General features: G+C 46.3%; 1 protein-coding gene across 4 annotated transcripts in view; it reads left to right on the top strand.

Annotated features, from left to right (window-relative positions):
* Positions 1-27,359, top strand: part of DAB2 (DAB adaptor protein 2) — a 230,627-nt gene extending 203,268 nt beyond the window's left edge. For all 4 annotated transcript variants that reach the window (XM_068250826.1, XM_068250852.1, XM_068250843.1 and 1 more), the window contains 4 exons: positions 4,917-5,552; positions 9,288-9,400; positions 24,248-24,339; positions 25,745-27,359. In XM_068250826.1, the coding sequence (XP_068106927.1) occupies positions 4,917-5,552; positions 9,288-9,400; positions 24,248-24,316 (818 nt within the window). In that variant the 3' untranslated portion in view covers positions 24,317-24,339; positions 25,745-27,359. The remainder of the gene's footprint in view (positions 1-4,916; positions 5,553-9,287; positions 9,401-24,247; positions 24,340-25,744) is intronic.
* Positions 27,360-27,979: the final 620 nt, after the last annotated feature.

The raw sequence follows: 27,979 nt of genomic DNA, 5'->3' as shown, positions 1-27,979 counted from the left end.
GTCATAGAGACGGCAGAGAGAGCAGCCTGCAGCGGGGACAGTGTGGCAGGAGCGACGGATTATTCCGGCAATTCGTCGGTATGTGGCGTTTTAGTGTACCAGCAGCCTCTGATCCTTAAGGGGGCAAAGGCTGCTGGTACCGAAGTGGTTAAAATAGACAGGAAATAATAACGAAAAGATATTGACATTAAAAATCAGTACATAATTCAACAATACTGCTTAACCCAACCCTACTTTCACACAGAACCCTCCCCTGGTGGTGCCTAAAGCTAACCACTCCCCTGGTACCGCCTAACCACCCCCCGGTGGTGCCTAACCCTAATCACCCCCCCAGTGGTGCCAAATCTAACTCTCCCGGTGGTGCCTAACCCTAACCACCCAGGGAAGGACTGGGACCTTTCGGCCTGGGGGGATAACAAACTAGAGGCCCGTGTTCATGGCAGCCTCAGCCTAAATGACGTCACACACGCACCCCACGTGCTATATACCGGCAGTCATGTGGGACGCCCATGCGGATATACAGCCAGGTCACTTGCTGGACAGCGTGACAGATAAAGTATCAATGCTCAAGCAACGGGGGTCACATAATACATTTGTAGAGACGATAGCCAGGGGTTTCCGTCGTTCGTGATTATCGCATGCCGTTACCGCTGAGCACCCAATCAACCACATCAGCCTGAGATTTCCCAGCAGCTCAGATTCAACCAATTTCTGCCCGAAGTCAAATCGCCGATTAGGCATGCTTGTGGAGGCACCGATTTTCATCAAATTAGATAGTAATTATCAAAACGGTTGATCGCAAAGCCGACAGATATATGGCTACCTTAATTCCCCAAGTTCAATACACACACACACACTTATGTCCAAAGAGGGACTGTCCCTTCAAAAGAGGGACAGTTGGGAGCTATGATGGTGTGAGACACTCCTGGCAAGCCTCTGCTCTGCATCTTGCTGTATACATTTACCAGCTTACCCGCCCACTCATTTCTCTGTAATTGCACTATTATTTCCCTCAGCCAGCCTAGTGTTTCACGTTGCCTTGTACAAAAACCTGAATGCAGCAGGCCCTACACCAGCCCTGAATCATTCAATGAGAGGCAAGTCCTCCCCTGTAACCACCCGCCCTGATGTTGCCTAAAACTAACCGCCTCCCGGGTGGTGCCTAACCCTAACCACTCCCCCTGATGTTGCCTAACCCTAACCACTCCCTCTGCAGAAACACCCTTTTCCACATAGAAATGATAATATCTTTGATAAAGTAAAATCTGTACATACAAACAAAATAATATGATAAAAACTAACATTGCAAGCTTCTAAAACGATAACATACTTCAAAAACTTTAATGTTCTAATGGTGTTAACGATATTTATTGCGGCACCCTTTTTTTCTGCTTTTTTCGCCGTTTTAAGGATAATTGCATTAAAGTCTATGGCAGCTCCCTTTTCCGTCCACCCTCAGCCGGTGCCGTTTTTTCCTGCTACCATCCTGTCTTTTTGCTATTGCCTCACCACAGGCACTGTAACTGGTTGGCTTTTGCTTCTGCAAACAGCCGGTTGTGGGAGAAACTATATATAGAGGAACCTGCATGGATAGTTTATGGCTGGCTTCTGCCTCGCCTCTTAAAGTGAACCCAAGGTAAGAGTGACATGGAGGCTGCCATATTTATTTCCTTTTAAACAATACCAGTTGCCTGGCAAGCCCTGCTGGTTTATTTGGCTGCAGTAGTGTCTGAATCACACCAGAAACAAGCATGCAGCTAATCTTGTCAGTTTTGACAATATTGTCAAGAACATCTGATCTGCTGGAAAATAAACATCTGATCTGCTGGAAAATAAATATGGCAACTTCCATATCACTCGCACCTCTGGTTCACTTTAAACTCCAGCATCTGATTTGTCTTCCTGGGCTTGGTTTACGCCTCCTTGGCTAGCCAGGTCACATGATCTTTTAAACATCATGTGACTCAAATCCAGCGCTGGCTCCCCTGAATGTCCCTCGACAAATCCAGACGAGGGTGCGCCTGCGCGAGTAATATTTACCTACCGCGATCCTGCGCAGGCACACTAGCGGCTCTCTGTTCAGTTGTAGGCGGAAATAGCCGAACCCAATCCTATCCCCTCTACTGCGCAGTGCAAAAGACTCACGCCTGCGCAGTAGAGCGGATACGATCGGGTTCGGCTATTTCAGCCTTAACCCGAAGGGAGAGCCGCTAGTGCGCCTGAGCAGGATTGTGGTAGGTAAATATTTATCTCGCCGCTGTGCTGTTCGGGGGGGGGGGGGGGGGGGGAGGGCTGCAGCGCTTGATCGACAGGACACCAGAGGATGGGGGAAGCCTGGTTATGATCCAGAGACTTCTCCTCCCTGAGGTAAGTATTTTTTTTTTCTTTACAGGTTTTCTTTAATAATAAGCATAAAATATACACATATGCAATTCACTTTTTAACAAATTATCAATAAAATGCTTTAAAAAACCTTCACCAAGCAAGAAAATACTCAAAATAATTTTGATAGTACCTTTTCACCTATTGTTTTGGTATTATTTCAATTGGAGAGTGCTAAAAACTTTTAAGAGAAGAAGAAAAAATTATCTCCTAGGAGAAAACTCAGGAGAAAAAGTGAATTGCATATGGGCCATATAGTTAGAGACTGTGACACACACACTGTTTATGTGATAATGCCCCCAAAGAATTATTACACAAAATAGTTAAAAAGTTATTTACAGTTAAATCTAAATCTGCAAAATGACAAAACTTTCTCCTCATCCCGGAGGAATGCAGCATCCTCAGTCACCAGGGTGAGCTGTAATTGTTTAATGTATGGGACACCTGGCTCTTCCAATTCACCCAGCTTGGTTATAATTACAAGATGCTACTCATCCACATTTCATCTTTACATCATTATCCATTTTCTGTGCGCTCTAGCTGAGCTTAACCACTTAACGACTAACTAACGCCCATAGGCATCAGCAGGTCTTAAAGAGAGTCTGAAGCCATAATTAAAATGGCTTTTTTGCTTAAATATAGCAGGGGCATGTGTGCCCCTGCTAAAACACCGCTATCCCGCGGCTAAATGAGGGTCCTTTCCCCTCCAAATCCCCCATGTGCTGCCCGGGGAGCGCTTCCGTGTGAGGCGGGGCTATGAGCTGCAGCACTGCCCCACACGCGTCTATCAGCGGCGGATCTCCGCCTCTCCCCCGCCCCTCTCAGTCTGCCTGCGCTGAGAGGAGCGGGGGAGAGGCGGAGGTCAGCCGCTGATAGACGCGTGTGAGGCAGGGCTGGAGCTCATAGCCTTGCCTCACACGGAAGCGCACAGGGGTAGCAAAATCTACGACCAAGTTGGTCGTGATTTTGCAGGGGGGGATTTGGAGGGGAAAGGACCCTCGTTCAGCCGCGGGATAGCGGCGTTTTAGCAGGGGCACACATGCCCCTGCTATATATAAGCAAAAAAAGCCATTTTTATTATGGCTTCAGACTCTCTTTAAGTGAATTTACATGGAAACGGCCGCTCGTTCGAGCGGCCTTTTCATGTCAGTTCACGGAGGATGTCTCCGTGAACAGTGTGCGAGCCGCCGATCGCGGCTCGCACGCATAATGTAAACACGCGGGGAAGAAATCCCCGCTGTTTACATCAAAACGGCGCTGCTGATTTGATAGGCAGAGGCCCATCCTAGCAGGTGCAGGACGGATATCCGTCCTGCGCACATCACAGCCAGGGCGAGAGGGTGGAAGAGGTAGGGAGGACGGAAAACGCTGCGGAGGGGGGCTTTGAGGAGCCCCCCCCCACTCGGCCACACAGACCGGCGGCGATCAGACCCCCCCAGCAGGTCATCCCCCTAGTGGGGAAAAAAGGGGGGAAGTCTGATCGCCCTGCCATTAACACGATCTGTGCTGCGGGCAGTGGAGCCCACGCAGCACAGATCTCTAAAACATAGCCCGGTCCTTAAGTGGACTTTAAAGGGAATCTGAAGATTTAAAAAAAAAAAAAAACTCACCTAAGGAGCAGGAATGCTCTGGATCCTATAGAGCCTTCCCATTCCTTCTACGGTGCCCAAGTTCCAGTGCCGGATCCCCTGTTAGCAGTTTCTGACCGATAGGTCAGAGGCTGCTCACTTCCACCGCTGTGACAAGCTTCGGAAAACTTTGGGAGCTCGTGTGCCCCCGAAGACAGCTGCTCCGTACTGCGAATGCGCAAAGCCTTTCAAGCGGTGGAAGTGTGCAGTCTCCGGCCCATCGGTCAGAGACTGCTAACGAGGATCCAACATGGGGACCAGTAGAGGAAAGAGAAGGCTCTATAGGACCCAGAGCCTTCTCTCTCTTTAGGTAATTACTGGTATCTGTTTTTTCTGTTTTTTTTAGCTTTAGATTCTCTTCAAATGTTACGGTGCCTGTTTACAGGATGAGCCAGCACAGTAAAAAGGCTATCGGGCAAATAAAGTTCTCTATTCAAATAGGTTATGCTATTTTGTTACCAGTTAATGCATTCTCATCTCTTCAAAATTAGATTATATTTTCCTGCGTTTCTTTTCCTCCTGATTATACCATGATGGAACATTCCCTTTCCATCCCACATCCACAGTTGCCATGCCAGTTCTATTGAAAATCTCAACAGAGAAAGACTGGGTTCTGCCGAGCCGCTGTGCCAGGCCTCCCACCAGCTCCATCTTCATTAATATAGATTGAGGGTTTCCTGCCATGTGGTCCTGCCAAGTAATCCTTTTTTCCAAGTGGTGACAACTGCCATACTGAGCAAAGATCGATAGGACTTAGCATTTGTAGCAGATGTAAAATCTTTGTAAATGGCTTTCAGCAAACTAGAGGATTAAAGCTTATTGATTGATCACAAATATGTTTCTTACCACCTTGCTTCGGAATTGTAATTCAGTGTCAAGCCTTAAATCTTCATTTTTCTCTTTTAGCTTCCTTAACGCTAAATTCATCTCAGACTCAACAATGGAATCAACAACCTTTGCTCTTTACGCCACCAGCATCCACTCTACCCAATCCGGTATTGGGTGTCCAGCCTAGTTTCAATCCACCGCATGTCCTACCCTCTCCACCGCAGATGGCCTCCTGGAACCAGCCGAGCAACTTTGCAGTTCCTCCCCCCATACAAAATCCATCATTGTGGAACCAGCCGGTGCCACCACTTGGATGGACCCAACCGTCAAGTAACCCATTCCAAATGAACATGTTTCCACCTAGACCACCAACACTATCCTCTGGATTAATTCAGTCAGGACCGGTCTTTTCAAGTCCTCCCCAGCTTCCGCCAAGGCCTGCTCCGTTAAAGGAATCGCCCAAGAAGGAAAGCGATGCTTTTACGGCACTAGATCCTTTGGGTGAGAAGGAGAAGAAGAATGTGAAGGATTTGTTCAAAGACTACCAGCTAGCAAAGCCACCTGCCGTTCCTTCAAGACGGGGAGAACAGCAGAACAACATAGGTGGCACATCTGGAGCTTTCTCCAATTATTTCAATAGCAAAGTTGGAATTCCCCAGGAAAGTGCGGACCACGATGATTATGATATCAGTCAGCTCTCCTCTAATATGAATGGTAAGGTACCAATTTGTTTCCAAGTACAGTGCGAAAAACTTTTTTTGATACATGTTCCAAAGGGATAATGCTAGACAAAAGCAAAAAAAAAGTGCTCAATATAGGTTTTTCCAAGTTCACTTAAAGTGAACCTGAACCAAGTACAATTATTTAAATTAAACACATGATGTACCTGCAAATGAATACGACATACTAACCTCACCGTCAGTTCCTCTCAGAAGCTCACCATTATCTTCTTACAGTGATCCCTTCCAGTTCTGATAAGGACAAGATTTTGTCAGATTTGAAATATATCAGTTGCTATCAGTTATAGCTGAAAGGACAACTGATGAACAAGGTAATGTCCATGTTTCCCCATGGCTCAAGTGGGCGATATTACAGTTTAACAGTGTGCTGACCAGGAAACTGTTATTGGGTAATGCCCATTTTCAAAATGAAGGACGCAGAATTCCATTGATCACAGTGGGCAAACAGGATGCAGGAGAGGGAGAAAGGGATTGAAGAGTAGACTACACCAGAGGTAAGTATGCACAGCAATTTTACTGTTAATTAGTGAATAGACCCCATGTGCATACTGTAACACAACGTACCGGTATATTTATTGACTTATTTCAAGTCATATGTGACATGTACTTTACATTAAAACAAACCCCATGCATTATTACATAGCCTTGTCAGTTTCAGTGGTACATGTGCATTTCCGAATGTGGTATCTAAAAAGGCGAACACAGCCATGGAGCTGTACGGGCAAGGCGTTCACGTGGGTCAGTGTGTGGCATTATTACTCAGTGTCTACCCTCTGCAGAGCAATGGGGTGGCATTAACAGCAGCAGAAAAAGGCTATCTAAAGGGGGGTCATCTGGCTACATACATGGAGGGAAGGGGGGGGGGGGGACATTTGGCTATCTAAAGGAGGGACATATGGCTATATGATTGGGGTAAAGGGGCACAAATGGCTATCTAAATAACATTTGACTCCACCCATGACCACATTCTCATGTGTGGCCACACCCTTTTTTGTCCAGAGGGGGGTGCAAAAACTGTATTTGTCCCCGAGCGCTGCAAACCCTAGTTACGCCTCTGCCTGGGTGACCAGGAAGTAGCTATGGGGAGCATTTGCAGGCAGAGCTCTGGTATCCTCTTAAAATACTTTAGATATTTACATCAACAGATAGTCCATTTACAACAAATAATTTGACCTAATTAAATCTAAGTATGCAGATGTCTAGCTGAAGGTCTGTTTTAGCCTTATAACGTCTGGGGAAAGTTTTTGCCTGGAGTAGTGCTGTGTACATACAGACATCTGGCTATTTCCTTCACCTTGTCTGAACTGAAGCAGTCACTCTACTATTGCTGAAATGTTGTCTGGAACATAAGAGGCATTCAAGTAGAAATGACCTTATTTTTCTTTGGATATTCAAATGGTGTAAGCCAGACAGATGGCTGGAGGGACTGGGTAAAACTTTTAATATCCAATAACTTTTGAAGGACAGGAATTTTTATTAGGTACAAATGCTATTCCTGTTCAATGCCCAATGCAATGATGCTTCAGAAAGTTTATTTTTAAAGTGTCCCCGAGGCGAAATGTGACATGAAATAAATGTGTATGTACAGTGCAAAATATATCACTAACAAGGCCGTGGATCTTTTTTTATTTTGTTGCCTGAAAGAGTTAATTTTCAGGGACGCAAGTGACAGCTTCTCTCATGTTGGTACCTTGTTGAATATATACTGTAGTAAATCCCACTGATGAGCAAATTACAGCTATAAAAGTTTTCCTGGCAGAATACAACTTCTGAGGGTAGGTTTGAGATAGATAAAGGTCAATAGTTCATGTATTTTAACTCTAGGACACTTAATAGGCTGCTACTGAATAGAGACAACAAAACATTCAATCTACTTTGTAAACGTTTAAATACAAAATAAAACCATGGGATATCTAAAAAAAAAACTTCATTTTTAGGAGTAGGAGGACAGATCCAATTGTTTTTCTCATCAATTTATGTTCACCTCAGGTTCACTTTAACCACTTGCCGACCAGGGCTGTATTGCCTGATCTGTGCTGCGTGGGCTCTCCAGCCCGCAGCACAGATCAGTATTATGCCAGGGCGATCAGGCTTCCCCCCTTTTTTCCCCACTAGGGGGATGTCCTGCCGGGGGGGGGGGTCTGATCGCCGCCGGCCATCTGCGTTTTGCGGGGGGGGGGGGCTCCTCAAAGCCCCCCTCCGCAGCCATTTCCGCCCTCTGCCTCCTTACCTCCCTCCCTCCCTCCCTCTCTCCGTAATGCGCAGGACGGAGTTCCGTCCTGCGCATTGAAGGATAGGCTTCCGCCTATCAGATGCCAGCGATCCCCGGCCAATCAGAGGCCGGGGATCGCCGATCTGCCTTACGGCGCTGCTACGCAGCAGCGCCGTATGATGTAAACAGCGGGGATTTCTTCCCCGCGTGTTTACATTTTGCCGGCGAGCCGCGATCGGCGGCTCTCCGGCTGTTCACGGAGACACCCTCCGTGAACTGACATGGAAAGGCCGCTCGATCGAGCGCCCGTTTCCATGGTAACCCGCAGACGACCAGTTTACGCCGATCGGCGTTAGCTGGTCGTGAAGAGGTTAAGGACCTATCAGTAGCTTCTAGTTGGGGATCTTTAAGCAAACTTGTAGTTGGGAGGTTGGGGGTTAGATACTTACCTTCGTTAGCTCAAGCCCTCTGGATGGTCCAGAGGCTTTCTGGATCTTTTTATGGCCCACCATTCCAGCTCAACCTCCCTCTTCATCTTCTGGCCCCATTCATGGCTTTAGACAAGACAAATAACATTTATATTGCACTTTTTTTACTGGCAGACTCAAAGTGCCAGAGCTGCAGCCACTAGGACGTGCTCTATAGGTGGTAGTGTTAGGGAGTCTTGCGTAATGTCTCCTTACTGATTAGGTGCAGGCTTACTGAACAGTAGAACGAAGCCGCTCATACGTTTTTTCCCTCCATGCTCCATGCTCAAGTGCTTCATTCTACTGGGCATGCATGAACCTTACTCACACATGCCGAGTTCGTATGGGCTTGCCCAAGGCCAAGAGCACAACCAGAAGTAACCTATTCTACAAGGTTTTGTCAAATAGGATTAGTGAGGCCCTGTGCTGGCACAGTGGGCTCTGGGAATCTGATGGACCATGCAGAGGCTTCCCTCTACTGAGGTAAGTATCTAACATGAATTGTCGATAGGCTTCTTGAATAGCTGATGTCAAATCGAGGTAGCGCTGACTGTCTGTGCTGTAGGCTGTATCCTTCTCAGACAGATTCAGCCTGTGTTTTCCTCCTTGCAGTCTGAATAGTGGTGATGATGCAATCAAACCAGCTGGCAGCATCCACACCCACAAGCCCTGAAAACTGACTCAGGCAGCATCTGAGAGCTCTCATTACTAAGCTATTAAAGGAAACCTGAGACAAAAGAAGTCTCAGGTTCCATCCTAAGATGTGACTTCCTTAAGCCCCCTTAAGGCCACTCGGTCCCTGGGTGGCTCCTGCCCCCTGCTGGATGACCCAATAGCCTGGCCAAGTCACGATTTGTTGTGCATGCCCAGCTGCGCACACACCACAGTAGGGCTCCAGTAGCCTGGAACGTTCTGCACCAGCAGATAGCACTGTGCAATAATAAAATGATGATATTTGGAACATGGCAGAGATGGACTCTAGTGGAGGATTGCTTTAACATAACTCTCTTGGTTTTGTTTGATTTGACAGATGCACCAAAGCCAGTCCCGCGAGTGCACACACTGCCAGCGACCAAACCCAGGGAGGGGTTGTTTGAGAACCCATTCGGATCAGACCCCTTTAGTGCTTCATTACAAAACTCTGTAAGTAATCATCTTGTGATGTCGTTTACACAAAATAATGTAGGAAGGGTTCAACATTAAAGTGTCACTCCAGCCAGGATACTGTATCTAATCTTTGGATAGAGTATTGGAAGGCTTAGAACCTCGGCTAGGTTTTTCCTGCCAATCACAGCTACCCGCTGCTCTTTTTGCTAACTGGTGCCGATGGTCTCTTGGGCGGGACCACTGCACCATCATTGGGCCAATCACTGCACTCGATCAGTAGCAGTGGCCTTTCAGATGTGCCAGGAAGGTGGGCGGGATAGCGTAGAGGAGGCAAGTGCCAGGTGGCCCAAACTGTTTGTGAAAACACCGCCCCCTATATTTTAAAATGTAATTCACCTCACCATGTAGTGTTTTTAATTTATTATTTGTTGTATTGTTATTATTTATGTACTGCCTACATCTTCCGTAGCGCTGTACACAGTCCAAACACAATAATGTGGAGCATAGATGCATGAGCAGGTCAACACACTGTACAGTCATGACAACTAGTGACACAAGCACAAATACATTCAATTGTGTATAGTTTGAAAACATCACCTATACTGGTACATGTTCATTTCATAAAATACATAGAAACAGGAAACACAAGGGAGAGGTCCCTGCCCTTGCCATCTTAGGCCCAGTTTACAGGGGCATCCCGTGGTGTCTCGATTAAATGCTTTTCTGCAAGCATTTGACAGGTTTTGCCGGCTTTCAGAGGCGATCAGCAGGGGGACAAGGCAGTAAATATAGTGATAAAAATGCAGCGTTTGCACAAACAGCAAAACTTTGGTAACAGCACTGCACATACATTTGAATGGGAACGCTTAAAGAGGCTCAGAGACGACAAAGAGCGGTTCTTATACTTACCTGGGGCTTCCTCCCGCCCCATAAACACGTCTAAGTCCCACGCTGTCCTGCCGCGGGCTGCTGTTTAGCCGCTGGGATCTGCGTTACCAGCCTCAGTTGATGCCAGTCTACAGCGCATGCGCAGACCTCCCGCGCATGCGCTGTAGACCTGGACTGACGCTATTGAGGCTGGTAACTGAGCTCACCCCGGCTGAACGGGAGACCGCGGGAGGATGGCGTGGAACTTAGACGTGTTCATGGGGTGGGAGGAAGCCGGGTAAGTATAAGAGCTGCTCTTTGTCTCGTCTCTGAGCCTCTTTAAATGACGAGCGCCTTATAATAGATCATGTTGATCAATGTGCATATTCAGTCACTGGATTAGCTTAGGTATGAAGGTCTACAGCCCCGAAGCAGGTGCTTTTGGCACCCGGCACAGGCTGCGGAGCGCCTGACTTGGGCACCGGTATAGCACTAGTGCTATAGTGTGCAGGCCACACACAGGTAATTTGGGGTTCAGACTATTGCTGGGGATTTGAGCCCCCCCTGCGCCCACCTCACAGGTGGCATACATACACCACAGCCCTGCATGCCATTGTTATCTATACCTTTAATTATTCACCACTTGTGGCCTGATTGAATTGCCTCTTCTTCTTCCATTTACCAGCAGGCTGGAGGGCATGTAAGCCAGGTTTCCCAAAATAGCACAAAAACACTTCCTATCTGTATTGCTGCCATCTGCCCTGATTTTCTGACAGGTCCCATTTTTACCTCCTTGAAAGATTAACATAAAATGCTTTCTCCCCTAGAGCTCAGTCTATGTCTCCATGTAAATGAGAAGGAACAGACAAAGCAAGTTCCTGCCAAGTGGATGTCCTCACTTTTCCAAAACAATCAGAGCCACTAAGCCAGAGACTCAGTGTTATTGGCAATCCCACTTGTTGGCAGTTACTTCCAGCTAGTGTCTCTACTTCCACAGAATGCACAGAGGCAAGCTGCACACAGTGTTTCAGCATGAAGGATAAAACGAACAAGTCGTGAGAGTTCATTTACATTGTCCCTGTAGTGGGTTACAGCTTCCCTATCCGACAGTAACGCTATGCCGCATACAGCTGTGCTACCTCAGCAGCCACATCCAAGTCCTACCTCAGCAGCACTGCTTAATGTCACAGATGGGCCTCTGTTGAACTCTGGCAAGTGTTGTGTGACCCATGCAATAATTTAGATACTTACTTCCTCCCCCCATGTGATCACTGCCTAACCTCAGTATTGGTGCGAAGGCTAGGCGATGATGTCACCAGGGGCAAGGGTGCTGCTAAGGTGTTTGTGGCCTTAAGCAGCACATATATTTATGCAAACTGCGCCCACTGCAATCAAACTTTAAACCTTTCTGAAATGCGAGTCTTCACTATCAAAAGTCCACAGTCACTGAAATCATACCTCCCAACAGTTTAAAATCAGAACAGAATTAGAAATCAGGACACAGGCCACACCCCTAAACACACCCCCAACACACACCCTAACCACACCCCCAAGTCACGCCTACCAAAACGTTTTTTGAAGATTTTTTTTTTAATATGGATGCCCTTATATTTTTTAATAAATATATCCCTCATATACCCTGCCCGTGGGTGGGGCTAACTGTAATGTAGTTATACCAGCTAATGTAGTTACATAAAAAAATATGAAGTAAATGCACATAATGACAGACAGTGTTTCCCCAGTAAATGCACATAAGAGACAGCTTTTCACCACTAAATGCACATAATAAGAGACAGCTTTTCACCACTTAATGCACATAATAAGAGACAGCTTTTCACCAGTAAATGCACATAAGAGACAGCTTTTCACCAGTAAATGCACATAATGAGAGAGACAGCTTTTCACCAGTAAATGCACATAAGAGACAGCTTTTCACCACTAAATGCACATAATAAGAGACAGCTTTTCACCACTAAATGCACATAAGAGACAGCTTTTCACCACTAAATGCACATAATAAGAGACAGCTTTTCACCAGTAAATGCACATAAGAGACAGCTTTTCACCAGTAAATGCACATAAGAGACAGCTTTTCACCAGTAAATGCACATAAGAGACAGCTTTTCACCAGTAAATGCACATAATAAGAGACAGCTTTTCATCAGTAAATGCACATAATAAGAGACAGCTTTTCACCAGTAAATGCACATAATAAGAGACAGCTTTTCACCAGTAAATGCACATAAGAGACAGCTTTTCACCAGTAAATGCACATAACAGCCAGTTGTCCCCAGTATATGTAGCCAGGGATATATGTGCCCAGTATACATAGCCAGAGGTATATGTCCCCAGTATATGTAGCCAGGGGTATATGTGCCCAGTATATGTAGCCAGGGGTATATGTGCCCAGTATATGTAGCCAGGGGTATATGTGCCCAGTATATGTAGCCAGGGGTATATGTGCCCAGTATATGTAGCCAGGGGTATATGTGCCCAGTATATGTAGCCAGGGGTATATGTGCCCAGTATATGTAGCCAGGGGTATATGTGCCCAGTATATGTAGCCAGGGGGTATATGTGCCCAGTATATGTAGCCAGGGGGTATATGTGCCCAGTATATGTAGCCAGGGGTTATATGTGCCCAGTATATGTAGCCAGGGGGTATATGTGCCCAGTATATGTAGCCAGGGGGTATATGTGCCCAGTATATGGAGCCAGGGGGTATATGTGCCCAGTATATGTTGCCAGGGGGTATATGTGCCCAGTATATGTAGCCAGGGGGTATATGTGGCCAGTATGTGTAGGCAGGTGTATATGTCCCCAGAATAGGTAGCCAGGTATCCCCCCAGGAGGGGAGCAGCGCAGAGAAGAGGGAGAGCTGTGGGCAGCGGTGGAGAAGGGGGCCATCTCCCCCCCTTCCCTCACCTTAAGGTGCTCTCGCTCTCCCCTCCGGAACGAAGTGCGGTGGCTGGCAGAGGGGCGGAACTTACCTTCCGTGTCTCCTCTGTCTCGTCTGGTCTCGTCGCCGGCGCGGGATGATTTGCCACTACTCTGGTCTGATCCAGACCAGAGCAGAGGCTGCGGCACTAGAACTTCCGGCCGGCGCTTGGAGCGACACGGAAGGTAAGTCCCGCCCGCTGCCAAGCACCGCCACACTTAGTATAGGAGGGGAGAGCGAGGGAGGCAGAGCACCCTAAGGTGAGAGAAGGGGGGGAGATGGCCCCCTTCTCCGCCGCTGCCCACAGCTTTCCCTCCACTGCGCTGCTCCCCTCCTGTTATGGGCGGCTGTCAATACTGACAGCCGCCCGGGACTTGGGGGCTCTTACCGTGATAGCGGGAGAGCCCCCCCAAATCGGGAGAATCCCGACGAAAACGGGACGGTTGGGGACTATGCTGAAATGAATATATTTGTATGACAGCACTCCTCTTCTACAGTGGAGGAAATAATTATTTGACCCCTCACTGATTTTGTAAGTTTGTCCAATGACAAAGAAATGAAAAGTCTCAGAACAGTATCATTTCAATGGTAGGCTTATTTTAACAGTGGCAGATAGCACATCAAAAGGAAAATCGAAAAAATAACCTTAAATAAAAGATAGCAACTGATTTGCATTTCATTGAGTGAAATAAGTTTTTGAACCCTCTAACAATAAAAGACTTAATACTTAGTGGAAAAACCCTTGTTTGCAAGCACAGAGGTCAAACGTTTCTTGTAATTGGTGACCAAGTTTGCACACATTTTAGGAGGAATGTTGGTCCACTCCTCTTTGCAGATCATCTCTAAATCCCTAAGGTTTCGAGGCTGTCTCTGTGCAACTCTGAGCTTGAGCTCCCTCCATAGGTTTTCTATTGGATTAAGGTCCGGAGACTGACTAGGCCACTCCATGACCTTAATGTGCTTCTTCTTGAGCCACTCCTTTGTTGCCTTTGCTGTATGTTTCGGGTCATTGTCGTGCTGGAACACCCATCCACGACCCATTTTCAGTTTCCTGGCAGAGGGAAGGAGGTTGTTGTTCAGGATTTCACGATACATGGCTCCGTCCATTTTCCCGTTAATGCGATTAAGTTGTTCTGTGCCCTTAGCAGAAAAACACCCCCAAAGCAAAATGTTTCCACCCCCATGCTTGACGGTGGGGACGGTGTTTTGGGGGTCATAGGCAGCATTTTTCTTCCTCCAAACACAGCGAGTTGAGTTAATGCCAAAGAGCTCTATTTTGGTCTCATTAGACCACAGCACCTTCTCCCAGTCACTCACAGAATCATTCAGGTGTTCATTGGTGTAGTTCTAGGATGCTTTTTCACCTTTCTCAGAACCATTGACACCCCACGAGGTGAGATCTTGCGTGGAGCCCCAGAGCGAGGTCGATTGATCGTCATTTTGTGCTCCTTCCATTTTTGAACAATCGCCCCAACAGTTGTCACCTTCTCTCCCAGCTTCTTGCTAATGGTTTTGTAGCCCATTCCAGCCTTGTGCAGGTCTACAATTTTGTCTCTGACATCCTTGGACAGCTCTTTGGTCTTTCCCATGTTGGAGAGTTTGGAGTCTGCTTAAATGATTGATTCTGTGGACAGGTGTCTTTTATACAGGTGACTAGTTAAGACAGGTGTCCTTAATGTGTGACTAATAGGTAGAAGTGTCTAACCACTCTGTGGGAGCCAGAACTCTTAATGGTTGGTAGGGGTTCAAAAACTTATTTCACTCAATGAAATGCAAATCAGTTGCTATCTTTTATTTAAGGCTATTTTTCGATTTTCCTTTTGATGTGCTATCTGCCACTGTTAAAATAAACCTACCATTGAAATGATACTGTTCTGAGACTTTTTATTTCTTTGTCATTGGACAAACTTACAAAATCAGTGAGGGGTCAAATAATTATTTCCTCCACTGTATATCCTTATGACCTGTAAAATTAAAGACAGCTCCACGTAGTGCATTACTGCTAGATTTCCAACATCTGTTCAAACACCCCAAAGTGCCAAATAAGTGCTCCTATTCGTGCTCCACTTCTAGTGCAAACTTGCCACCAATCTCCTAGAAAAATACAGGCTCACCAGATATATACCACATCAAAGCCAGGTGGATCTAGCGCAAGAGTAAAGCCACAACGATCTGATGTATTCAAATGCCAATAACTTTATAATTCGGATTCCTCAATAAAAAAATATATATACAAAACATAGCATAAATCCTTTTAAAATTCATAAATGCCCTGCGCTAGATGCGCGCTCACGTCATCCAAGAGTAACTTTGAGCGTGTCAGGCTCCTGGCCCAGTGATGTACCCTCTCGTGCGGTCGCGGCGTCCCGTCTCCACATTGGTGGTTTATTGAGGAATCCGGATTAAAACGTTATTGGCATTTGAATACAGCAGATCGTTGTGGCTTTACTCTTGCGCTAGATCCACCTGGCTTTGATGTGGTATATATCTGGTGAGCCTGTATTTTTCTAGGAGATTGGTGGCAAGTTTGCACTAGAAGTGGAGCACGAATAAGAGCACTCGTTTGGCACTTTGGGGTGTTTGAACAGATGGTGGAAATCTAGCAGTAATGCACTACGTGGAGCTGTCTTTAATTTTACAGGTCATAAGGATATAGAAGAGGAGCGCTGTCATACAAATATATTCAATTAAGCAGCACATAATTTAAAGCTCATGGAGATTTGAACTTTTGGCCTGCTCCCTATCTGTGTGTTGCTGATCGCGTTTTTACACCCTGTGTATGCGATTCGCATGGACATCAGAAGTGAGTAGACTGATGTTCCCATCCATTCATGCGATTCAATGCGGAATAGCGACGCACGTTTGCATGCATTTTTTGCGCAGCACAGTGCAATTCAGTTCTTTATAATGAATGAGATTGCAATTGCATCGCGGATAATCTCATAGCAACCCAAGTGCCGTACAGTGTGACAGCAACCTGTGCTGCAGTGGGGTTGAGGCCTTGGAAAAATGTACACTATACATTGCTGTTAATAATTGAAGCTGGTATGTTGAAACTTTGGCTTTGTGTAGGAGGCCTTGCTGCCTGCGCTGTCTGTGTTTGCTGATGGTATATAATGTGTGATGTTATCTGTTAGGGTCAGTGAGCACAGTGAGTACAAGCGGGCATAACAACGGGGTCCACAGGGAGAAGATACACCATAATTGAAGACAGTGCACTACTTCTTCTTGTAATGTGGGCAGAATTTATCAAGAGCACCTTCCGTTTCTTATGACACAGTAGGCCTGATCTAATTTACTTTTTCTCCTAGATTATATTTTCACAGCGTATCCATAAAATACATAAAGGGGGAAGAGGCCCCCAATACAACTGTGTTAAAAACAGCTAAACTATCAAAGGGAGAGTTGGATTACCTCAATAACGACACATTTATACACCTATGCAGCTTAATTATGCACAGGCAACGCATTTCGTTAGTCTTTTGCACACTTCCTCAGGCAAAATACAACACCAGAGATGTAGATCTAGAGCCAAGAATGGAGTGTTTCACATGAGCACAACTTCCCATTCTTGTGTGTATATTTCAGCAGCCATTGTGGTCATGGGCGTCCGCACATATGGCAAAACCGGGCATCTGCCCGAGCCTGGCCGCCCGCTGCCCCCCCCTGGCCGCGTGCCCGTGCAGCCAGCAGGAGGGGAACACGCAGAGAAGAGAGAGAGCGCTATGGGCACAGTGGGGAAGGGCGGACGTCTCCCCCCCCTTCCCTCACCTTAGGGGTCTCTCTCTCCCTCGCTGTCCCCTCCGGAATGAAGTGTGCAGCGGCTGGCAGCGGTGGGCGGAACTTACCTCCTCTCGCTCCTGCGCCGGAAGTTCTGGTGCCGCACTCTGGTCTGGATCAGGCCAGAGTAGCGGCTAATCCATCCGGCGCGTGCGACGAGAGGAGGTAAGTTCCGCCCACCGCTGCCAGCCGCTGCACACTTCATTCCGGACTCCGGAGGGGAGAGCGAGAGAGGGAGGGAGAGCCCCCTAAGGTGAGTGCCCATAGCTCTCCCTCTTCTCTCCGCTGCTCCCCTCCTCCTGCACACATGGCCACTTTTTCTGGGGACATATCCCCCTGGCTACATATACCGGGACATATACCCCTGCCTACATATACTGGGACATATACCCCTGCCTACATATACTGTCTGGGACATATACCCCTGCCTACATATACTGTCTGGGACATATACCCCTGCCTACATATACTGTCTGGGACATATACCCCTGCCTACATATACTGGGACATATACCCCTGCCTACATATACCCCTGCCTACATATACTGTCTGGGACATATACCCCTGCCTACATATACTGTCTGGGACATATACCCCTGCCTACATATACTGGGACATATACCCCTGCCTACATATACTGTCTGGGACATATACCCCTGCCTACATATACTGTCTGGGACATATACCCCTGCCTACATATACTGTCTGGGACATATACCCCTGCCTACATATACTGTCTGGGACATATACCCCTGCCTACATATACTGTCTGGGACATATACCCCTGCCTACATATACCCCTGCCTACATATACTGTCTGGGACATATACCCCTGCCTACATATACTGGGACATATACCCCCTGCCTACATATACTGGGACATATACCCGTGCCTACATATACTGGGCACATATACCCCTGGCTACCTGTTCTGGGGACATCTCTACCCCTGGCTACCAGTTCTGGGGACATCTATACCGCTGGCCACCTATTCTGGGGACACCTATAGACCTGGGGCTACCTATTTTTGGGGAACCACTGCTGTCAGATTGAGTGTATTTTGGGGAACTGCTGCCAGGTGAGAGGTGTCTACATATTAAGGGGGCATTCTGCCTATTTATGTGAAAAGCTGTCTATTTATGTGCCTCATGACTGCTGAATTTGTCTTGTTGCGGGCCTCATGGTTACTGACTTTGTCTTGTTGGGGGCCTCATGATTTGTTGGGGGCCTCAAGATTGCTGAATTTGTCTTGTTGGGGGCCTCATGATTGCTGAATTTGTCTTGTTGGGGGCCTCATGATTGCTGAATTTGTCTTGTTGGGGGCCTCATGATTGCTGAGTTGGTCATGTTGGGGGCCTCATGATTGCTGAATTTGTCTTGATGGGGGGGGCCTCATGATTGCTGAATTTGTCTTGTTGGGGGTCACATGATTGCTAACTGCGAGACTATAGAAAAAGCTGAATCATCATCATATGAGACAATAGCATTAAACCTACTTTTTCTGCTTTTTAAAACAGAAAATGAAACTGGGAGGTTCTAAAAAAAATGAATAATTTTTTTCAGGAGTACGATGGATGAAATTGTTTATCTTCACAGTTTATTTTCAACTTAATTTTCCATAATGTTCATGTATGAGTTAAAACGTTTGTATTTAGTTTAAATTGCTGTTGGCACTTTGTGATAGTAAAGTGACTTTGCAGTTTGGACACTCGACCTCCAAAAGGTTCGCCACCATTGTCCTAATCTAATGTCCCACCATTGCTTAGTTCATGTAAACTTGTCTCCACCCACGACCACACCCACATTCTGGTTCATGACCACACCCATTTTTCGGCGCGGCGCGCTACGCGCGCCGCATGACGTAGCTCCATTTTTTGGCGCGCTACGCGCGCCACACAACACCAGCCCAAATTTTTAACTCCCCACTTTTTGCCCCCCCCTGGAAAATTTTCTGCGGACGCCCATGATTGTGGTCTGCCTGCAGACTTCTGTTCCTAAACCAGCACCGCCCATTTATATAATATAATCAGATAAGTGCAGTTTTGTTGCTACTTTTACACTGATTTATGTGCAAGAATGTGTTCCCTTTAGATAGAACCTGACAAACCTCAGCATGTGTTACAAAACTGAACAGATGATAACCACAGTTTGCAGCAATACAAACACTGGAACAAGGATGTAATGTGCAAGGTTTCTTGCAAAACAATAACATGCAAATACATGCAAACGAGACTATCACAGTAACTTGCAAATTAAGTGTAAACCACAGGCAGTCACTCTATAAACATGAAATCACCAATACCCTGACTATCCAATCTAACTATTTACACCGCAATATATACAGGAAATCTATACAAAACATATATAGCATACAAGTATATCAAGCACAGTACCAAAGGAGCAGGCAATAAGCAAAGTCATGACAGAGTAGCAGGTTTGGCAACAGGTTAGCAGATAAGGTACAGTACAAAGAAAACAGGCTAATAGCAAAGTCAAGGACAGGATAACAGGTTCGGCAACAGTTTAAAATAGGCAGGTTCAAGAAACGTCCAAAAACTCAGGTCTGCGAGTACAACAACAACGTTCTGGTGACTAGCAGGAAGCAGGGCAGTCCTTAATGTACCCCTGACCTGGTTCCCTCTCCCCCTCCTGCTATAATATTGTTTAATTACTGGTGCTGTGACTAACACACAGCACCATCCTCCCCCCTCCTGTGCCCCCTGTAGTCCTCCTTCTGCTCAGTCATAATCTTCGACTGAGGCAGAACGTTGATTATGTGCAGGGAGGAAGTGACATTTCTTCCTCCCCTCTGCTCGTCTATAATTCATCCTCCTCCACCTGCCGCTATAGTTCCCGTTATGTTTTACTGCACACAGTGCACAGGGAAGCTGCGCTGTGTGTGATCATATGGTATATGAGGTCGAATATCCTTCCGACCTCAAATACCACACGATCGCACACAGCGCAGCTCTCCTGTGCACTGTGTGCGGTAAAACATAACGGGAACTATAGCGGCAGGTGGAGGAGGATGAATTATAGACGAGCAGAGGGGAGGAAGAACTGTCACTTCAAATCAGGGATTTAACAGATTTTATAATGGGCAAACACTGACTAAACCATTTATACATAATTATTGTAAAAATAAAGCAATTTTTTTATTACATTATTTTCACTGGAGTTCCTCTTTAAGTTAATCTGGCCACATATATTTCACTGTAGGTTCCCTTTAAATTCTCTGACTCCTAGACTAGACTAAAATTCTCACCAGATAATTTGCATATTATTATAATTTTAAGTTAGAAAGGCCAAACCTCTCATTAACCCTGCAAAAAAAACCTCTGAGTTAATTTAATAGGAATCATTTGCATAAAGAATAATAGTCTCAGAAGTATATTCATTTTTATCTCATTTATTCTTCCTGGCCATTTAATATACGTGAAAAGCCATTTGTCCAGATCAGCTTTTATTGCTATGAGACAAGAGGTGAAGTTAAATGAAGAGCTGGAGAGATATGATGTATGTAGGCCTTGTTCCCGAGCACTTTACAGACTCATTTTTTAGGCAAGAAATGGAAAAAATGTCCGTAACTGTTCTTCTTTTTCCAAAGATAGATGGAGAATTTCAGGTTCATTCAAGTTTATTTCAAAACCTCACAATGAGCCAAATCAATTTGATTCTGTTATGTTGTAGAGAGACGTTTTTTGAGGAGGATACAAAAAAATAAGCAATGAAACACATCTTGCATCATATTGTGTATAGGAAATGATGACTGGAAAGGTAAAGGTACCCATACACTATTCAATATTCTTCATTAGATGTTGGAGTCATAAAAAAGTGTGTGTGTGTGTGTGTGTGTGTGTGTGTGTGTGTGTGTGTGTGTGTGTGTGTGTGTGTGTGTGTGTGTGTGTGTGTGTGTGTGTGTGTGTGTGTAGTGTGTGTGTGTGTGTGTAGTGTGTGTGTAGTGTGTCTGTGTGTGTGTGTGTGTAGTGTGTGTGTGTGTGTGTGTGTGTGTGTGTGTGTGTGTGTGTGTGTGTGTGTGTATATATATGTGAGTGTGTGTGTGTGTGTGTGTGTGTGTGTGTGTGTGTGTGTGTGTGTGTGTGTGTGTGTGTGTGTGTGTGTGTGTAGTGTGTGTGTGTGTGTGTGTGTGTGTGTGTGTGTGTATATATATATATATATGTGTGTGTGTGTGTGTGTGTGTGTGTGTGTGTGTGTGTGTGTGTGTGTGTGTAGTGAAATCTGTTAGCCCACGTTCATATGTATCTTTGTTCTTGTAGTGGAATCGTAGTCTATTAGACCCCCTACCTTTGTATATTTGTTCTTGTAGTGGAACAGTGGTCCGTTAGATCCCCTAGCTATGTATCTTTGTTCTTGTAGTGGAATTGTGGTCTATTAGACCCCCTAGCTATGTATCTTTGTTCTTGTAGTGGAACAGTGGTCTGTTAGACCCCCTAGCTATGTATCGTGTTTCTTGTTGTGGAATCGTGGTCTATTAGACTGCCTAGTTATGTATCTTTGTCCTTGTAGCAGAACAGTAGTCTATTAGACCCCCTCGCTATGTATCTTTGTCCTTGTAGCAGAACAGTAGTCTATTAGACCCCCTCGCTATGTATCTTTGTCCTTGTAGCAGAACAGTAGTCTATTAGACCCCCTCGCTATGTATCTTTGTCCTTGTAGCAGAACAGTAGTCTATTAGACCCCCTAGCTATGTATCTTTGGAGTTGATTCACATCACAGCAGTAAGATTACCGTGCACACGCAGCCCACGGCAATATTATCCTTACTGATGCTAGTAAGTACTGTGAATTATGCTATTAGCGCGTCTCGCAGTACTTCAGTATCGCAACACCTGTAGCTATTGTTACTATTAGTTACGCACGTTTCCGTAGTGATGGTCACGCTACTCCAACACCACGAGTCACGCTAACAGCGGAACTTGCATTACCTACTGGCTACTAGTGCCATTCGCCGGTTGTGAAGAGTAATATTACCACTCTTATATAAATCAAACCTTTTGATCTTGTGGTGGAACAGTGGTCATATAGACCCTCTAGCTATGTGTAGTGGTTATCATTACAGGACAGGGACACTCTGCTGATGATTTGGGCCCTAACCCCTCTACAGAGTACAATATTTTATTTGATTTGAGCATGTAAAATTGTGGACTTTGATAGTGCCGTTGCAGGAAATCTCCTCTTGCAAGCCATTAGCAGTTGCTGAGGAGGACAATAGCACATTATGTGCTTGATTCACTAAACCGTGATAACTCAAATATCACACCTTACCAAAGATATCACACCTTATCAAAGATATCACACCTTATCAAAGTTAACATGCATTATCAGAGTAGCATAGCGAGCGCTACGAACTTATGTCTGCTAATTGGCAATGGCACTCGTCCTGCCCTGAGCCCCTGCGGGTTCGTAGCGACGCTATGCTACTCGGATAAGGCGTGTTAACTTTGATAAGGTGTAATATCTTTGATAACGTGTGATATTTGAGTTATCACGGTTTAGTGAATCAAGCCCTATATTTGTATTGGCTGATTACAGATGGGCTTCAGTAGATACTCTGCTGAACTTTCACTAAACACAAAAGTGCAAAATCAACCTCCTGTTTGCCAACTAGAGGTCAAAGTCCATGTTAGTGTGGGACAACATTCCTTCGATTTTCATGAAATTAGATACTACTAAAGCCAGTACTAATGCTACTCAGCTGAGGCAGTAGGTCTAGAAGCAAGGTGATTGACTGAACGCACACCCTGATATCCTGGCCTCAGAGCGATTACAGTAGAGCTAGGTAGACTAACACGGTAGTGTGCAAGGCTTTGGGAAACAACCCCTGCAGGATTGGCTGAGAGCTCCTAAAATATAGGTGATTGATGTGGGCAGACTGTTTATGGCCCACCCCAAAAGGCATCGGAGCCCGTCAATAATAGGGGGCTGCTGTCTTCTTCCTTGTCACTAATGTATGGTCCGGTGCCTGCCCGGGATGTTTTATTATGCAATTGAATGGGTAACTTGCAGGGAGATTATCGAGGGAGGCCTTTTTGGAGACAGTAGGTGGACGCTCGAAATAGGTAATGGCTCGTGGGGAGACCTTCGGACCATAAGACACACTGACTTTTTACCCACCCTTTGGGGCAGTAATGGTTGTCTTATGGTCCGAAAAATACGGTAGGTGACTCAGGTGAGAATACAGATAAGGGAGTTAAGCCTAATACACACCTTCGATTTTGATGGGCCAATGTGGCCAATTCTACCATCTGCATGTATTATGAGGGTCGACAAATTGTGAATACTATGAGCAGATTGTGTGGGTAAATTCTCATAGATAGTACTCATACTTCTCAAGGAAGCGGTAAAATTGGTCAGTCATAGGCCAATGAAAATTGAAGGCACGTACCAGGCTTTAGTATAAGGCCTTTTTTTTTCCGTTGTGATGGGAAGCTCCTGCCGCATCCGCCCACAGCGCGAAAAAAAAAGACAATCATAAAAATAAGCGCGGTGCAGGTGGCAACGCACTACAGCCCTTGAGTTACTCTTCTGCTAGTATATAAAGTCTATTGTTTTCAATCAGACAGAACTTCTCTCATTAAGACATTTGGGGCTTGATTCACTAACCGGTGCTAAGCCCTATCACTTAGTGGGCGCAAACTACGGCACTAAGTAGTTTGCTCCCACACATCAGTCTCAGTCCCGCTCACTGCGTACGCAGCGCGGGTGCGCCTACATTAGTGCGCGGTGCGAGTTGCACCCGCTGCCCATTGATAACGGCGCATTGGGTGCCCCTGAAAAGGCGCATTAATGCGCCGCTTCGGGGGCACCCGATGTGCCATTATCGTCGCACCAAGTGTGACGTTTAAGGGGCAGCGGGTGCGACGTTATCGCCGCACCGCGCACTAGTATAGGCCCACCCGCGCTGTGCGCGCAGTGAGCGGGGCTGCGCGCGAAGTAGGTTTGCGCTCACTAGGGGCAAAAAAACTTCTTTTCACGCCGGCGCTAACACTTAGCGCCGATTAGTGAATCAAGCCCTTGGTGACATAATGGGATTGCAAAAGCAGAACTGTGTCTCAAGTCAACTTATGCAGTCAGGGAATTTGGCTGTTGTGTGCCCTACTGATTCATGTGAATTATAATGGGAGAAATGGGGTCACTGTGTTTGATTGGGGCAGGGATCAGCAGAGCCTCCAGCAGAGATCACAGGCTATTCGCTGCATAGTAATCGCAACTGAAGACGGTTGAAACAGAATCGATTTCATGTCACGTTTTTTTTTCTTTTTTTTTTTGTCTTTTCAGAAACCCGCAGCACATCAAATAACATCTTCTGATCCATTTGGAGATCCGTTTGGAAATCCATTTGCTTAAGAACGTGTCAGTTAGTATTTGTTGTAAGTAATTTTGTTCTTCATTCAGAGCGATCACAATAAGTGTACTTAAAACTGTATATCACCGGTAGTCTCTGATCAATAATGCAGGTCTAAGGCACTGTCCATACTAGTCAACTGTAAATGTGCGGGAATAGGGGAGATGCTAAATGGACCTCACCCAATCAGACAGCACATACCCTTTGTACTCTGAAGTTCTTCTACACAGATAGTTTCACAATAAAAGCACTACTGATGTTCATGCTGTTAAAAATGGAACTCTGGCCCTGGGGTGCTGAGCTGCTTCAGCAGGGTTTCATACTGAACTTCATTCCAGCAGCGGACAGGTTCTCTTCACTTCCTCTTCAGTGTATCTGGTGTGCAGCCAATCAGTTAGCGGCTCCCAGTAAATTTGTTCAGTGGCTGTGCCAGAGAGGAGCTAGCGGGGGCTGTAGCATCCCCTAAATTCTCATTAGTACCCTGGTAGCACTGGCACCAGGGAGAACCTATACCTGACTACCTATACTGAGGGCATCTATACCTAGCTTCCTGTACTGGGGGCACCTTTGCCTGGCTACCTCTACTGGGGACACCTATACCTGGCTACCTCTACTGGGGGCACCTATACTTGGCTACCTATATTGGGGGAACATCTGGCCACCAATCCTAAGGTAGGGGCTTATACTTATGGGACATGTCGCTACCTATACTGGGGTCGGAGGTGCCTACATCTGGCTATATAGAGCTGTTGATGTCCACATTCTGTGAATTACACAGCTGTACAAGTTCATTTGGCCTTGCATGACCCCTCATTACCACACCCACTTTCCAGTGCATGGACAGCACTGGATCCAGCACCTCCATAGCACTCTCAATAAAAAAAAATCCCGGAACTGCCTCTGCATTTGTTGCATCTTTAAAAGACTTTAACCTGCTGCTGGATTCACAGTAGACTGTCAGCCGAGGCGGTCTTTATCAGTGGCTACGGCTGAGTTTAGTCTAGCATGTGTACCTAGCTTCAGTCTAAAGGTGAGTACACACCGATGATGTATGTCACCCGTCGGGCATCAGGAACTGATCTCCCTGGGTGACATCGCTGGGCCGGGCAGTATAGACTGTGTTACTGGCTATGCATACTGTGCGGGGGAAGGGCTGTGCTATGCGGGGGAAGGGCTGGGGGACAGAGGGATGACAGAGAGGCGCGTGCATGTGGTTATGCAGTGGGCAGGGAGCAGTGTCTTCCAAGTAGTTGGCTGTCCCTCGCGTGAGTAGATCCACCGGGTGGATCGCTCATGGGTTGGGGGTCCTTGAGGTGGTCGTTACCGGCCGCCTCAGCTGACTTTATTTAAGTCTGTGTAACAATTATGCTGAGTGTAAATAACTTTGTACAATTATTAACCTTTAATACATATGTATTTTCTTCTTGCAGCTATGCACAAAGCAGAAAACAAATGAACTCTGAAGACTCCAGGGGGCGCCATCTCATCACTTTGCCTTTATGACATAAATGTGTTTGCACTGAATCCAGATGTTTCACTATTGCAGATCTTGCCATGATATGCTTTGTAATCAGGGCCATACTGAATGCACACCTTGGACTGGGGCATTTTGCAGACAGGCTGTCATCTGTGCATTTCCCTTCGTAGGTGTAGAAGAGCTACCTCCACCTAAAACCAATAGTTCAGTTTTGCAGAGTTGTTTGCAGGTTGGGATCGCATGCTGGCATCTTATATTTTATATTAAAGTCTTATTGTACTTTTAATTGTGGTTACAACGCAAAAAATGCAGCCCTGATCCATGATGCAATTAAAGGATGCCTTATTGTAAATTTAAATCTAAAAATGACGCCCTTGGGTGTGTGGGGAGGAGCGCATAGGTTCACTGCACCTCCTGTCGCTCAGCATCTTCTATAGTTCGGCCGCTGTGCCTTCTGGTCGACGCCCTTTGACTGCACTGCGCATGCGCAGTATGTCCTATTAGGCTGCCTGTGACCAAGCTCGCCAGGAACCAGTTTACTGTACGCACACACTCCACCGGCGAGCGCGGTCACAGGCAGCCCATTAGGACATACTGTGCATGCGCAGGGTCAAAGGGCACCAACTAAGATATACACAACGGGAGGCACAGTGGGCAAACCATAGAAGACTCCAGCCCACGGGAGGTGCAGTAAGCCTATGGAAACCTCCCCACACAGTGCGTCATTTCAGATTTAAGTTAGCGCTAGGGTATCCTTTAATTAGATTAATAGATTACCTCATTCAGAGCTAGAGGGAGTGTATTGCTATGTATTAATTATATCCGTAAACACACAATACACCCTACATTAGTTTGGATGTACTTTTAATTGACAGTAAAACTATCTGAAGTCTTTGTTGGTCTTCCTCCTGCCTGGTTGCAAATTGTCCTTATACAAGCTTATCATCCCTGTGCTAATTATTATGAGCACTTCAGCAAACACTGATTACAGGAGTATGTGTTTTCAGGATTAAACATTAGACATCTGGGCCCCATACACATGCTAGATGGTTCTAAGCTGAGGCAGCCAATCTAGACTGCCGGAACATCTCGTCCGAGCACGGACCCAACCCATTGTTGTTCACCTCACACTCCGTCACGTACTGCATCATCATCCCTCTGTCAGCCCAGTAAAGTCTGCAACACAACTGCTGTGCTGATGCAGTCCCAGCCACATACACCCCCTGATCACTGCGCATGCACAGCTCATTAAGACTGTAATTGCACATGCGCAGAATACTCCCAGCCACGGGAGTGCGATCGGGGGGAGCACGCGGCCTGGAATAGCGCATGCACAGTGGTCCACAACACAGCTGGATCGCGGACTTCACTGCGGCTTAAGGGAGGGTACCGGAAAGACCTTCAGGGAGCAGAGACTACAGGGGGATGAAAAGAGCAAAAAACTTTTGTCCAAATCTTCTCAAGATTACTTTTGAGGATCCTATTCTGCCGCTATCATACCACAGGGTTTTGGTTGGTATTAGAATGTCTAAATTTTCACTTAAACGGTTACTTAAAGGGATACTGTAGGGGGGTCGGGGGAAAAGGAGTTGAAGTTACCCGGGGCTTCTAATGGTCCCCCGCAGGCATCCTGTGCCCGCGCAGCCACTCACCGATGCTCCGGCCCTGCCTCCGGTTCACTTCTGGAATTTCAGACTTTAAAGTCTGAAAACCACTGCGCCTGCGTTGCCGTGTCCTCGCTCCCACTGATCTCACCAGGAGCGCATGGCACAGGCACAGACCATACTGGGCCTGTGCAGTCCGCTCCTGGTGCCATCAACGGGAGTGAGGACACGGCAACGCAGGCGCAGTGGTTTTCAGACTTTAATGTCTGAAATTCCAGAAGTGAACCAGAGGCGGGGCCAGAGCATTGGGGAGTGGCTGCGCGGGCACAGCATGCCTTTGGGGGACCATTAGAAGCCCCGGGTAAGTTCAACTCATTTTCCCCTGACCCCCCTACAGTGTCCCTTTAAAGAGGAACTCCAGTGAAAATAATGTAATAAAAAAAGTGCTTAATTTTTACAATAATTATGTATAAATGATTTAGTCAGTGTTTGCTCATTGTAAAATCTTTAGTCTCCCCGATTTACATTCTGACATTATTACATGGTGACAGTTTTACTGTGGACAGGTTATGTAGCTGCTGCTT

The sequence above is a fragment of the Hyperolius riggenbachi genome, chromosome 1 (genome assembly GCF_040937935.1).
Source record: "Hyperolius riggenbachi isolate aHypRig1 chromosome 1, aHypRig1.pri, whole genome shotgun sequence".
Classification (NCBI taxonomy): Eukaryota; Metazoa; Chordata; class Amphibia; order Anura; family Hyperoliidae; genus Hyperolius; species Hyperolius riggenbachi.
The sequence above is the reverse complement of the archived record's forward strand: the minus strand, read 5'-3'. Positions and strand labels throughout refer to the sequence as shown.